Here is a 15,545-nt window from a genome sequence, read left to right as displayed (position 1 = left end):
CTGGGAGTAGGGGGGACAGTACACTGGGAGTGGGGGGGACAGTACTCATGGGAGTGGGGGACAGTACACTGGGAGTAGGGGGGACAGTACACTGGGAGTAGGGGGGACAGTACACTGGGAGTGGGGGGTACAGTACTCATGGGAGTGTGGGACAGTACACTGGGAGTGGGGGGGACAGAACACTGAGAGTGGGGGACAGTACACTGGGAGTGGGAGACAGTACACTGGGAGTGAGGGACAGTACACTGGGAGTGGGGGTGGATAGTACACTGGGAGTGGGGGACAGTACACTGGGAGTGGGGGGGGACAGAACACTGGGAGTAGGGGGGACAGTACACTGGGAGTGGGGGGGGGACAGTACACTGGGAGTAGGGGGGACAGTACACTGGGAGTGGGAGGGGACAGTACACTGGGAGTGAGGGGGGGACAGTACACTGGGAGTGGGGGACAGTACTCTGGGAGTGGGGGACGGTACACTGGGAGTGGGGGACAGTACACTGGGAGTGGGGGACAGTACACTGGGAGTGGGGGGGGGGCAGTACACTGGGAGTGGGGGACAGTACACTGGGAGTGGGGGACAGTACACTGGGAAATGCTTTGTAAGGATGGGTATCACAGTTGGGCATTTCCAATGACCCCTCACTCCTTGCGTGCTACCCCCATTTCCCCCCAACTCCCAGTACCTTTGCTGCACTGCCTTTAAGGCAAATATATCCTTCCTTCGGTAAGGAGACCAAGTGTGTGGTGTGGTCTCACCAAGGCCCTGTACAATTGCAGCAACACTTCCTTACTCTTGTACACCAACACCCTTGCAATAAAGGACAACTTGCCATTTGCCTTGCTATTCCTGTACCTGTATGTTAACATTCTGTGTTTTGTGTACAGGAGCACTCAAATCCCTCTAAATACAAACACTTAATACTTTCTCACCATTTAAAAAATAGTTTTTTTTCTATTCTACCTACCAAAGTGAATAACCTCACATTTCCCCATATTATACTCCATCTGCCCACTCACTTAACCTGTCTATATTCCTTTGCAGACTCTCTGTCCTCCTCACAGCTTACTGTCCTACCTAGCTTTGTATCATCCACAGTCTAATTCATTAATATAGATTGTAAATAGCTGAGGCCCCAGCACTGATCCTTGTGGCTCTGCACTAGTAACACAGCCTACCAACCTGAAAATGACCTATTTATTCCTACTCTTTGCTTTCTGCCTTTAATCAATCCTCTATCCATGCTAATATTACCCCCAACCCCTTGAGCCCTTATCTTGTGTATCAACCTTTCATGTGATACCTTATCGAATGCCTTTTAAAAATTCAAATATATTACATCCATTAGTTCCCCTTTATCTACCCTCCTAGTTACATCATCAAAAAACTCTAATAGTTTTGTCAAACACGATTTCTCTTTCATAAAACCATATTATGATTTTCTAAGTGTTCTGTTACCACTTTCTTAATAATTGATTCCAGCATTGCCCCAACAACTATCTTTTGCTATCTTCCAATCCACAGAAACCGTTCTAGAATCTAGGGAATTCTGGATGATCAAATCCAATGCATCCACTATCTTTGCAGCCACCTCTTTTAGAACCCTAGGATGTAGACCATCAGGTCCAGGGGATTTGTCGGTTTTTAGTCGCATATATTTCTTTAAGTACTTTTTCTTTACTAATAGTAATTATTTTAAATTCCTCACTCTCAGTCGACCCTTGGTTCCTCATTATTTCTGGTATGTGTCTGTTAAGACTGACATCATGTCCTGTGTATTGACATGAAGTTCTATTAAAACACATGGGAGGAGAAATTCGGTCGCTCCTTTTGTGGGGCATTGTCCCAGGCGGAGCAATAAATTGCGTCTACCGCCACAAAATTCATCAGCTGGGCACGAAGTTTAGAGCAGGGCGCTAAGGAAGGCTTCAGAGCGCCATAAGAGAGGCCCTGGGAGGAAAAAAACAAACTTGAAAAAAATCACACCAAAAACATTCCCATTACATAACTCACACCACCACAACATAAATCGCAAAATAAACCCCCAAAAAAACAATCACACTTACTTGAGGTCGACATAGCTTGCCTCACTGCAGCCGCTACAGCTTGGAATGCTCGCTTCCCAGCAGGGGACGCTCTATGGAGTGTTACAGGTCGGGCGGCAGCCAAAAATCGAGCCGGTGTCACAACCAGGGGCGTTGCACACCGGCTCTCCACGTCTGGGCGGTAACGCTCAGTGCCCCGTCGAAACCGGCACTGAATGTCCCGGTGGGGTGCTGAAAGCTGGCCACCCGCCCGGAAGTGCTTACCGCAGCCATTGCCACCCCTCTGGGGCGCTAACAGGGGTGGCAGAAAACTGAAAATCCAGCCCTTGGTGTGAGCCAGTCTTGCAGGTAATGCAGCTGAGGAATTCAGTTGTTCTCTGGAGTTCAGGTACTGATCGTGGGTAGGACTCCACACCTGACCACACCAGTCAGGAATGTGAACGACAGTGGTTTGGTAAATTGAACATCTGTGGTTTGAAGAAAGATGTAAGCACATTTGAACCCCTCCCCTCCCAAATTCCCACTGCCATGTAATATGGTATCAGGGCATGAGTACTGGATAATGATTGATTATTTCTCACATACCTGTGGAATGGTGTTTTGCAAATGGCCGACAGTGAACTTATTGTAAAGAGCCTCACTGGTCCTGTTGTTATGTGGAATCAGGATCTGCAATGAGAAATTAGTATCAAACTGTAACCAGCAGTCCACTCAAACAGAGCACAATCAACAAAGTTCTCAAAGATCACTACCATGTGTGAGAATAAATACTTGAGATACCTGGCCTGTGTGCTTTATATCAATACTGCGAAGTTAGTGTAAAATGTAACATGAGACGACAAAGGTTTTGCTTTTTATGAATCTGCTCTTGGGATGTGGACGACACAGGAAAGGCAATATTTCCGCAGTGTTATGTGATGTATATCTCGAGAGGTATGTGGCGTATATCTCCAATGGCAGGTGGTGTGTATCGCCCATGGAATGTGGTGTATATCTCCTGAGGTACACGGGGTATCTCTCCCATGGTATGCGATGTATCTCCTCCGTATTACATGGTGTATGTCTCCTGTGGTACGCGATATACATGTCCCATGGAACGAGATGAAAATCTCCCATAGAACATGTTGTGTATCCCCCATGGTAGGTGCTGTATTGCCCCATATTAAATGGTTTATATCCCCCGCAGTCATCATCATAGGCAGTTCCTCAAAACGAGGGTGACTTGCTTCCACACCAAAAAGGGATGAGTTCACAGGTGTTTCAATGAAGGACATGACTTCCAGATCCCAAACTACATCTTGAAGGGTGAAGATGCCTGTGCGTGGATTTTTTTTAACGTGTGGTGACCGTTGCACACCAGCCACCACACGGGCTTGACAGAGCTAGGTCTTGGTCCAGTGACAAGAATTACCCAAGATGACTGGAGACCTGCTCTGCTGCATGGGCCTAATGCGCACACATATCGCAGTGTGGGCTGACCCGTGCTGCCCCTGGGCCCACGCCTCTTCTGGCCCCGAACTCACGCCTCTCCTGGGTCCTGATCACATTGTTGTACAGTCTCTCGACGCTCCTTCGTCCTGATCCTCGCCGCTCCTGCTGTACCTGCCCACGCTCCAATCACCGACCTGGACCTTGATGACGTCACTCTTCGCTGCCGTCGCCTTCCTGCACCAGCTCTCGCTGCTCCCTGAAGTACGCTGTGTATATCTCTCATGGAATGTGGTATATATTCCCCGGATTACGCGGTAAATATCTCCTGTGCTAAGTGGCCTATGTCTCCTGAGGTATAAACTGAGTCCACATCTGCACCCTCAAGGAGATGTAAAACATCCAATTATTTTCGAAGAAAAGCAGAGAATTCTCCCTAGTGACCTGGCCAATATTTATCCCTCAACCAACACCACTAAAACAGATTATCTGGACATTCATCACATGGCCGATTGCAGAATCTTGCTGTGCTCAAATTGGTGGTTGTGCATCCTAACACTACAACAGTGACTACCCTTCAAAAGTACTTAATTGGTTATAAAGGGCTCAAATTTCCCCAAGAGCTGCCCGGTTTTTTTTGAAGTAGCTTTTTTGGAGTAACAAAAAATCGCAAATTTCCCCATTTAACTTGCTCCAATGTAAGTCAGTTAGTTAGGTTTTTTTCTAGTTTAGTTTATTCTCTCCAAAAGGGGGCGTGACAAGCCACTTACGCCTCTTCTGGACATAGAAGCAAATTTGGCCAGCTGAAAATTACTCCAAACTAACTTAGGCCAGTGTATGTGGCCACTTTTGTAGGCACAGAAAAACCTTACCTACATTTAAGAAATCAGCGCAGGTAGCCAGAGATAAGGGGGGGGGGAGGAGGGAGCGGGAGGTGAGTTAGAGGATTCTAAAGCACTAAAGACCTTCACAACATCAGCACAACATTACAACATCTTCAGCACAACAGCTGCACAACATCATCAAAAATAAATGAAAGATAAATCAGCTATTGAAAATAGAACAGTCCTACCTTGCCGACTGAAGAACGCAGCGGCTAGCCCTCCCGCCAGGGCTAGGGGCGGCAGGCACGCATGACTGTAGGGGTGAGGGATTTTTACTTTGTACAGTTGGCCCTAAATGTTGCGTGGTCCTAATGGAGCATGATTCAGTTTTAATGCAAAATATATTTTATTGGAAATTTTACAGTGCACTTCAACGACGACGACAATAACAACAACAGCAGCAGCAACAACAGCAAAGAAAGGCTGCACCCATCCCTCACCCACATCTCAGAGAAAGTGCACTTCCTCATAGGGTCGGTGACGGTGGTGGGTGGGGTTGGGGCCCGGCTTGAGTCTGACCGGTGGCTGGTGCGTGGACTGAAGTGGGAGTGAAATTTGAGTATCCGGCCTTTGTGCCCTTATTGCAGAAGCTAGCTCCCTCATGGCATCTGCCATCGTTTACACACCCTCTGAAATGCCCGCCCTCACTTCCCGTCTCAGTGCTGAGATTTCACCCGACAGTGTCGCTACCTCATCACGCACCCCACTGATGGTCGCCATGAGTGATCTTGTGAGGGCATTGGTCTCCTCACCCAATGACACAACCTGATTAACCTCTGCTGAGGTTAACCTCCGCATCTCAAGAGAGACTGGTCGACTTCTCCTTCCTCTCGCCGTGGATCTGCCTAGTGGCATCCCTCCAGTGTGAGGCACAGGCTGGCTCGGTGGGGGACTGGGTGCCCCAAGATGCATTTCCCGACCGCCACTGGGACCCGCGACCTCGGAAGGTGTGAATCCATGGAATGAAGCTCATGGGGGTTTCTGGCAGTGTGATGCCCTGTATTATGGCCTGATCCACATCGCGGTCAGCATTCTCCCGTGCACACATTTCCATGGACCCCTCCTCCCCCCACCTGCCCTGGTCTGGAGCGCACTCATCTGGATCCTCTGGTGGATCTTCAGGATCTTGAGGGGTGCCTTCTTCTTCTGCAAAATACAACAGAACAGTCAAATGGTTAGCAGCACAGGAGGGGGCAGGATGGGTGGCATGAGTAATTTGACGCGTAGCAGGCCAGTCAGCAAGTTGATTTAAAGGGCAACTATGCATTTTAATGACTCACCTTCACCCTCGCGTGTGGGTCTAGCTTGTGCACAGCTGATTCTTTTTCTGCCGGTGTGACTCAGTAAAGCAGCAACCCTCTGTTCCAGGGCTGATAGTTGGTGCAGATTTGGCAGACCTCCTCCTGTTCTAGTTCTCTCTCTTTTATTGTGGGTCAATTTCTTCTGCAAAGATGAAAATATTAATTCTCAGACATGGTGCGCTTCTGATGTGTGGGACACATACAGATGGTCACATTCTCAATTGCAATTCAATTTAAAGATGAAGATATTACTTACAATCACTACTTGACCAACATCCTGCCATTTCTTCTTGCACTGGTTTCCAGATCTTGTGCTATTGACCGGAGCGGAGTATTCTTCTGCAACTAAGTTCCATCTTTTTCTCATTTCCTTGGGTTAAACTTTTGAAGGACCACTCCTGCTGATATCCAGCTCCAGCCATTTCTCCTCAATTACAGTCACTAGTTTCTCCACTTCCTCATGGAGGAAATTCTTTGTTCGTCTTGCACACTCTTGCACCATTCATCTATTGGACTCACACTCAGGTAATGTTCAAAACTCACACTTTTCACCTTTCTTCCACCTATCCAGCACACCTTTCCACTCCCTCACCCACACAAAAATCAATACTTAAACCTTACCTTTATATATGCTCCATCACCAATGATACTGAGGACGCTCTCCCTTTAATTGGCCGATTGCCAATCTTCCTGTTGCATTGCGCATGTGTGCATGCTGAAACGCCATTGCGCATGCTCAAACGGACATACATCCCCCTGCCTGCACTCCACAAAATGCTGGCCCAAGCCCCAGCGCGGCCGAAGCTCCACCCCCCCCCCCCCCCCACAGTCTCTGCAGCGCCACGCCGATGGATCCGGACAACGAGGGAGCGGCCAAATTAATAGGTACATTTTTGCCACTTTTTTTGTCTCACAAAGTCGGCGTGCCCCCCCTAACTACGCCACTCTAGGCAGCTGGGGAAATTTGGGCCCAAAAGTACTTTGGAATGTCCTGAGGTCAAGAAATTTGTTCTTCGCTTCTTCTTCTTAGGCAGTCCCCCGGAGTCAACGATGACTTGCTTCCACACTAAAATGAATTCTAAGGTGACTGCGGGATCTACAGTCTCTGTCACAGATCGGGCAGACGGTGGTTGGAGGTACGGGTGGGTGAGGTGCTTGATTTGTCGTATGCTCCTTCCGCTGTTTGTATTAGGCTTCCGCATGCTCCCGGCGAAGAGACTCGAAGTGGTCAGCGCCTTCTCGTATGCTTCTCCTCCACATTGAGTGATCTTGGGCCAGGGATTTCCACGAGTCGGTGGGGATGTTGCATTTTTTTAAAGGAGGCTTTGAGGGTGTCCTTGAAGCGTTTCTCTGCCCTCCAAGGACGCGCCTGCCGTGACATAGCTCGAAGTAGAGTGCTTTTTCGGCAGTGCGGACAATGTGGTCCACCCATCGAAGCTGATTGAGCATGGTCAATGCCTCGATGCTGGGGATGTTGGCTTGAGAGGGAAAGCGGACATTGATGCGCCTATCTTGCCAGTGAATTTGCAGAATTTTGCAGAGGCAGCATTGGTGGTACTTCTCCAGTGCTTTGAGGTGCCTACTGTACATAGTCCATGTTTCTGAAGCATATCGGAGGGCGAGTATCACTACAGCTCTGTAGACCATGAGCTTGGTGCCGGATTTGAGATCCTGGTCTTCGATCACTCTTTTCCTCAAGTGGCGTTGGTGCAATGACACAGCCTTGCTTGACCCTGGTCTGCACTTGTATTGGGTCTTTGGTGTGGTGGATACATTGGTAAGAATCACGGCTTGCATGTCATCGTGAAGCAGGTGGAGAATGGTGACAAATTTTTGAGGACAGCCGAATTTGAGAAGGACACTCCATAATCCCTCACGGTTAACAGAGTCAAAGGCCTTTGTGAGGTCAAAGAAAGCCATGTACAGAGGTTGATGCTGCTGCCTACATTTTTCTTGGATTTGTCATGCGGTGAAGATCATGTCCATTGTGCCCCTTACCCTCTGACAGCGTAATGAGCATTGTATGCAAGACTTTGCTTGAACAGCACAGTCAGAGTGCAGTGAACAAGACTCCCTGCTCATGAAGCATAGCTGACCTCAGTAAAATGTCTGGACGCAGCCTAATTACACGTGCTCACGGCCGGGAGGGTACCTGCCACTGGGAGATCACACACACAGGGGAGGTGAGCATGGAATTTAACGGGCTGCAGCAAACATTACATAGAATTACACAGAATATACAGCACAGGAACAGGTGATTCGGCCCAAGCATGTCCATGCTGGTATTTATGCTCCACTCGTGCCTCCACCCGTCTTTCCTCATCTAACCCTATCAGCCTAACTCTCTATTCCCTTCTCCCTCATATGATTATACTATTCGCTTCAACCACTCCCTATGGTCAAGAGTCCACATTCTCACCACTCTCTGGGTAAAGAAATTCCCAATTTGATTTGTTGGTGACTATCTGATATTGATGGCCTCTAGTTTTGCTCTTCTCCACAACTGGAACACACTCTGTATCTACTCTATCAAAACTTTTCATGATTTTAAAGACCTCCATTAGGTCAGCCTTCTCTTTTCAAGAGAAAAGAGACCCAGCCTGTTCATCCTTTCCTGATAGGTATATCCTTGCATTTCTGGCATCATCCTTGTAAATCTTCTCTGCACCCTCTCCAGTGCCTCTTTATCCTTTTTATAATATGGCGACCAGAATTGCATAGTTCTCCAAATGTGGTCTAACCAAGGTTCTATACAAGATTAGCATAACTTCATTAGTTTTCAATTCTATCCCTCTAGAAATAAACCCTAGTGCTTGGTTTGCTTTTTTATGGCCTTGCTAACCTGTGTCGATACTTTTAGTGATGTGTGTATTTGTACCCCTTTGCTGCTCTACCCCATTTAAATTCTTATTTTCCAAGTAATATGTGTTCTCCCTATTTTTCTTATCAAAATGAAATACCTCTCATTTATGTGTTAAATTTTATTTGCCAATTATGTGCCCATTCTGCAAGTTTATTAATGTCATCTTGTAATTTGTTGCAGTCCTCCTCAGTATTGGCTATCACCCACCCCCCACTCGCTCCACCCAATTTGGTGTAGTCTGCAAATTTAGAAATTGTGTTTCTGATTCCAAAATCTAAATCGTTAATATAAATTGTGAACAGTAGTCCCAGCACTGATCCTCGTGGAACACAACTTCCACTTTCTGCCACTCTGAATTTACCCCTACAATCTGCTTTCTGCCTTGAAGCCAGCTAGCTATCCATTCTGCTACTTGTCTGCTGACTGACCTTATTCATTAGTCTATTATGTGGTACCTTATCAAAGGCCTTTTGAAAATCTAGATATATTACATCTACTGCATTACCCTTGTCTAATCTCTCTGTTACCTCTTCAAAAGATTAAATTAGGTTGGTCAAGCAAAACTTTCCCTTTTGAAATCCATGCTGACTATTCATTATTATATTTTTCATTTCTGGGTGTTCTTCTATTTTCTCCTTTAGTTGAGATTATATTATTTTTCCTACCACTGATGTTAAGCTAACTGGCCTATGTTCCTTGGAGATGTTCCATCTCCCTTCTTAAATATAGGTATTACGTTAGCTATCTGCCAGTCCTCTGGCACTAGCCTTTTTCTAAAGAATTACTAAATATGTGTACTAATGCGTCTGCTATTTCTTCCCTACATTCTTTCAAAATGCATGGATGTAAAGCTCACAGGTGCATATATTACATTGGCCAAATGTGGAGGGACATAAAGCTGCAGGTGGCCAAATAAAATAGATGAGAAAAATATATGGAGATTGTGGGCAAGTGAATGTTACCTGCAAGACGGTGGACACGAGGTGTTACTACAAGAGTTTAATGCAATGAGGGGTGCCCCGTTTGGTACTGCAAGTCTCTCTTCCCAGAGAAAGGAAATGGCAGCTATGGGCAGTACGCACAGGATCTTATATCAGGTGCAGAAGGTGGCACACTTAAAGGAGCTGCCAAGTTACAGCTACTCAATGGGGCCTTTCATCAGGCAGATGGCTCAGCCGCACGAGTGGTAAGAAGGGAGAGAGATATGAGAATAGTGACTGACTACCTCCTGAAGGCTCAAGTGCAGTGGCAGAAAGAAAGTTGACGACACTTTATAGACTGTACAATACAAATTATATATTACACAATATACAGTACACAAAACACATTGTATATTGAACATTACACCATTCAAATGGTACATTGAACATAAGAACATAATAAATAGGAGCGGGAGTTGAGCCTGCTCCGCCATTCAATAAGATCATGGCTGATCTGATCTTGGTCTCAACTCCACTTCCCTGCCTGCTCCCCATAACTCTTGACTCCCCTGTAGTTCAAAAATCTGTCTATCTCCACCTTGAATATTGATAGAGTATTCAAACAGGCTCATTTAGACAGACTGTGAAAATTCACAGACCCCCAAGTCAAGGCTGCTACATGCAGTTAGGCATGTTGCATTAACTCATCAATCAACTTGACATTTTCGGACCTTGGGTAGTGAGCCAATAAAATGTTAAAAGACTTTCAATTGAGCCAATAAGGTCAAAGAAGGCGAGTTCTTTTCTGTAAATTGATCCAGGTACAAAATACAGCCATTTTGACCATGTGTCTCAGTAAGACAAAGAAACTGGCAATCAGCCAGCAGCTTGTTACTCTCTGCCAAGATTAAAAAGTTAAAACTACCATCGGAGTTCGTATTTCATTGGAAATTAAGAGATCTAATAATTTTGGCGCTGCGAACAGGATCGCTGAGGAAAGAAACTGAATTTTGGACATCGGACCTACATATTGAGGTAAGGACTCCTCTTTTTAAAAAGTCCTCGGTCAAAAGTCTAAATTCGCCTCTCCTTCTACGCGATTCCAAAAGCCTCCAGTTTGCGAACCCTCCGGTTGGTAGTCGGCTCGAGGTCCCATAGACGTCTAAACTTCGGCGGTGTGTTAGTTAATTAATCACAGACCTATTGATCGGCTAGCAAGCCTACGACTCGAGACCCCAGTAAAGAACTCAGTAAAGAAATGGCAGCAGGAGAAAAGAACAAAGAATTGCCTACAACTGTTAAAGGTGGGCAGGCACCACCTGAAGTTTTGCTAGATTTAATTCTCGAACAGTTGAAAGAATACATAGAGCAACAATTCAACTTATCTAAAACCTGTATTAAGATCGAACAAAAGTACGGAACCTCCAAAGGACAATGGTCCTTGGACGAGATTAAAAAGGTCTGGGGAAAAATGACCCGTATGAAAAATAAAGAGCGAACTAGATGGTCCCTAGCCGTTATGGGCCATATCCGAAACCGGAATGAAATTATAATGCGTTCCCAACATGATCGAGAACTGACCAGTACAAAGGATCAATTGCAAGCAGTTTGTGCGCAGCTGCGACAGAAAAAGCTTGAACTTGAAAAGCTGGAAGCGGAAGTTAAAGATCTTAAAGGTGAAATTAAAGAATGGAAAAAATCATTAGGTCAAGAGACAGTAATAGGAAAAGGAAAATGTATTGATCAATTCCCAGGGTACCCATGTTTGGATAAATTAAAAGCGCAAACCCGAAGACACGACCAAGGAATAGATACGGTTTCTGAATCCTCCGACAATACAGTGTCGGAGGATGATGAAGAATTAGGGGTGCGCTTTGCCCCGTTTAAAAAAAGACGAGTTGTAGTCAAATCAGAAGAGACTGCAGATGAGGGCGGAACCAAAAAAACAAAGAGAAGGGTGTATGGAGAATACTTAGTTCATGATCCGGCAGACCCAGAGAAAATTGATAAATGGTCCAAGGAATTGCCCAATCCAAAGAAAGGGGGAGTAAAAACGTGGGACCAATTGGACCACTTAAGAAATATATATCAACTTCATCCCTGGGACGGAGTGCAAATTTTGACCATAATGGTGCCAAAAACACAGGGAAGAAAATTGCACGACAAGGTAGATGAAGCTTTGGCGCAGAATGAGCAAGAATTAGACGCAGGATGGGAGGCGATTAAACACTGGCTGCAAGCCTTCAGTCCAGCTAAGACAGACTGGGGAAAAATTGCAGCCTGCCAACAGAAAGGAACAGAGGAGGTCCTGGAGTATGACGAGCGGTTTAGATGCACGTGGCTAGAACATTCGGGTATGAATAATACGGATGAGGAAATGGATGAACAAGTGTTTGGACCCCTGAAAGCAGCTTTCGTGGCAGGTCTAAAGCCAGAACTGTCCAAAATGCTTAAGGTAGTGTTACCGGACTGGGAATGTAGAAGAACTACCTTTGCAGCATTGGTGGATTGATGTAACCAATTAGATCGGGATATGGGAGCTAAAGTCCAAGCTGTACAGGCTATGGGATGGAAATCCCAGGATTCCGATAAACAGTTATTAGGAAAATTACCCGGAAAATGTCATTATTGTGGGAAAGAAGGTCACTGGGCCAAGACGTGCAGGGCAAAACAGCAAGGCTGGGGAAGAGGGCGCAGCCAGGGATACAATTCAGCCAACAAGCCAGGCTTGTCACAAGATAACGACCTCATAGAAGCATTTAAGCGACTGACAATACAACAACAGAAGGAGTTACTTGGGATAGCAAAAAACGATTAGAGCCCACCCTGGCCCCCCACTAATACAACAAAGGGGAGATGGGCTATATATATAACTGTGAGGGTGGGCGATAAGGATGTGGACTGTCATTTAGACACAGGGGCGGAATTAACATGCTTACCCCTACAATATGGAGACTTTTTGCCGTTGGATGGTAGGGCACGTACAGCCGATGGAGTTGGGGGCCATAAAATGGAAATTAAAAGGACAACACCGGTACTTATAGGGCTGGGTCCACATGAACTAACCACGCCGGTCTGGATAGGCCCAGTCGATCAACCCCTTTTGGGAATGGATGTTCTAATCCAAATAGATTCATCGTTGCATTTCGAGGATGGTCGGGTGACATGGTCAATTAGAACTTTGAAGAAAGAAGAATTGAAGGAACACCGATATGGGCTAAAGATAAGAACGATTGTGGCCTACTCCAGATGGAGTCTGCGTCATTTACAGGGACCAAGCCTCCATGCACTAAACAGTATCCCATCAGTCCAACTGCCATCGCGGGAATCTTACCGGTTATTCAGCAATTGGAGAAACAAGGGGTGCTTATTAAAATGCATAGCTCCTCTAATAGCCCCGTGTGGCCGGTACAGAAATCTAATGAGACTTGGCGTTTGACTGTCGATTATAGGAAAGCTAACCAGTGTATTGATCAAAAAGCTCCTTTGGTCGCAGATCCCTCCACCATTTTTAATGCCCTCAAACCGGAACATAAATATTTCTCGGTTATAGATATGGCCAACGGATTTTGGTCGGTGCCTCTGGCACCAGAGGTTCGACAGTGGTTTGCTTTCACGGTCCAAGGACAACAGTATACTTGGACCTGGTTACCGCAGGGTTTCCACAACAGCCCTACGGTATTCCACATGGCTTTAAAAAGCCATTTGCGAGAATTACCTCCCCTGTCATCCACAGTCATCCAATATGTAGACGATATCCTGCTAGCTTCAAACACGGAAGAACAGCATGAACAAGATTTACGAGCTTTGCTGGATCACCTTCGGCTGAAAGGACATAAAGCCAGCATCGACAAAGCACAAATATCCCAAGAAGAGGTTGTATACCTGGGACAAAAGATTTCACAAGGAAAGAGAGAACTTACCCAGGATAGAACTGCAGCCATTCGGGCTGCTAAAAAACCCACCACTATTCAGGAACTAAGGTCTTTTTTGGGATTGTGTAACTTTAACAGAAATTGGATTGACTCCTTCACACAGCTTGCTCAGCCATTGAATGATATCTTAAAGGGGAAACGTGCCTCTAAAGAAGCCATCACCCTCACTAAGGAACAGCAAGAGGCCTTCCTGAATTTGAAAAAGGCTTTGTGTTCAGCACCGGCTCTGGGAATCCCCGACAGTGGTAAGCCATTTACCCTGTTTGTCCATGAGAAAGAAGGATATATGACAGCTATACTAACATAAGAACATGGGGATCGGCAAAGACCTATTGGCTATTATTTGGCAAAACTGGATGCGGTAGCCCTCGGATGGGGAAGTTGCCTCAGGGCCATGGAAGCTGCATGTCGAGCGGTAATGACCACTGCGGGTCTAGTCCTCGACCAAAAGCTGATTGTCAAGTGTCCCCACACCGTACACGCTTTGCTGTCTATGAATAGAATGTCTCAGGTGACAGCAGCTAGATGGACCCGCTGGACAGCAGTTTTGGAAGCTCCGAATCTCCATATCGTCCGGGCCAGCCCGGTTAATCCCGCAACTATGCTCCCGATGTCAGAATCGATGGAGCAAGAGGGGGGAGAATGTGAAGAGCATGACTGCGTGGAGATTTTAAAAGAAACAGAAGAAGCAGCCTTAGCAGCAGAGGAGCCTCTGCACAACCCAGACCTCATCCTGTTTACAGATGGTTCCTCCTTTGTTGACAATGGTACCAGAAAAACAGGATGGGCAGTTACAACCTTATATGAGGTAGTGGCAAAAGGATGTTTACCCTCAGGAACATCAGCACAACAGGCCGAGTTACGGGCCCTGTCAGAAGCATGTCAAATAGCAGAAGGACAGACAGCTAATGTCTACACAGATTCGCGTTATGCTTTTGGAGTCGCTCACGACTTTGGTATGTTATGGCGGAAAAGAGGATTCCTCACTGCTGCTGGTACACCTATCCGAAATGGAAAAGAAGTCCGAGACTTACTGGAGGCCATACAGTTACCTCAGGAAGTGTCCATTCTGAAGTGTAAGGCCCATACCAAGGAAAATACCACAGAAGCACAGGGAAATGCCCTAGCCGACCAGGCAGCTAAAGATGCTGCCTCACAGGGCGTTCCTCCAGAAGAACCAACACAGATGTGCAGATTGAAAGCACTCAGGACTCTGACACGAGACCTTCAAACAATGCAAGGCGAGTGCTCCCGAGAGGAAAAATGGACATGGATTGAGACAGGAATTAAGCTATGCGAAGATGGTGTCTGGAGACAAAGAGTTACCGACAAGCCAGTCGCGCCACAAGCGCTTATGCCTTTTTTAGCCCAACAGATCCACTCGTGGGGACACTTGGCCTCACAACAGATGACGGCACGGTTCCAGAAAAGCTGGTGGGGTCGGGGATTTAAAAAACATGCCCAGCTGGTAACAGACCGCTGTGTGGTCTGCCAGAAAAATAATTCTGGACCCATCACGGTAATGCCCCAACTGAGGCCCCTGCCCCTGTCGGACCATTCCAGCATCTGCAGGTTGATTATATATCTCTTCCTTCATGCCAAGGATACACTAACATTCTTGTCATGGTCGACAGATTCTCTAGATGGGTAGAAGCTGTCCCAACTAAAAGAGCCTCAGCTAATCACACTGTAAAGGTCTTGTGTAAGGATTACATTCCCCGATGGGGAGTCCCGAGTAGCATTGACTCAGATCAGGGAACACACTTCACAGATGCTGTCTGCGAAGAAGTCTGTAGGTTACTGAACATTACGTGGGATTTACACTGTCCTTATCATCCACAATCATCAGGACAAGTAGAACGAATGAATCGAACTCTGAAACAACGGCTTGCCAAATATCACCAAGAAGGAACACCATGGCCCCACGCACTAGCATTAGGGCAACCCTGAACAGAACTACAGGTTTAAGCCCATTTGAAATTATAACAGGAAGACCCATGTCGCTGCCAGGAACTATCGATTTACGGAAAGCTGATGTTCACTTAATGAGTGACACTTTGTTATCATACTGTCAAAACTTAACCAATGCTATTAGTTCTGTTTCCCGACAGGTATCGGCAGCTTGGGGTAATCCACCCGAAGGAGGACACGACATCATGCCGGGAGTCTGG

General features: G+C 46.4%; 1 protein-coding gene across 3 annotated transcripts in view; it reads right to left on the bottom strand.

Annotated features, from left to right (window-relative positions):
- Positions 1-15,545, bottom strand: part of phex (phosphate regulating endopeptidase homolog, X-linked) — a 162,812-nt gene that overhangs the window by 63,561 nt on the left and 83,706 nt on the right. For all 3 annotated transcript variants that reach the window (XM_070894119.1, XM_070894120.1, XM_070894121.1), the window contains exon 8: positions 2,629-2,712. In XM_070894119.1, the coding sequence (XP_070750220.1) occupies positions 2,629-2,712 (84 nt within the window). The remainder of the gene's footprint in view (positions 1-2,628; positions 2,713-15,545) is intronic.

The sequence above is a fragment of the Pristiophorus japonicus genome, chromosome 11 (genome assembly GCF_044704955.1).
Source record: "Pristiophorus japonicus isolate sPriJap1 chromosome 11, sPriJap1.hap1, whole genome shotgun sequence".
NCBI classification, from domain to species: domain Eukaryota; kingdom Metazoa; phylum Chordata; class Chondrichthyes; family Pristiophoridae; genus Pristiophorus; species Pristiophorus japonicus.
This window is presented reverse-complemented; position numbering and strand designations above follow the sequence as displayed.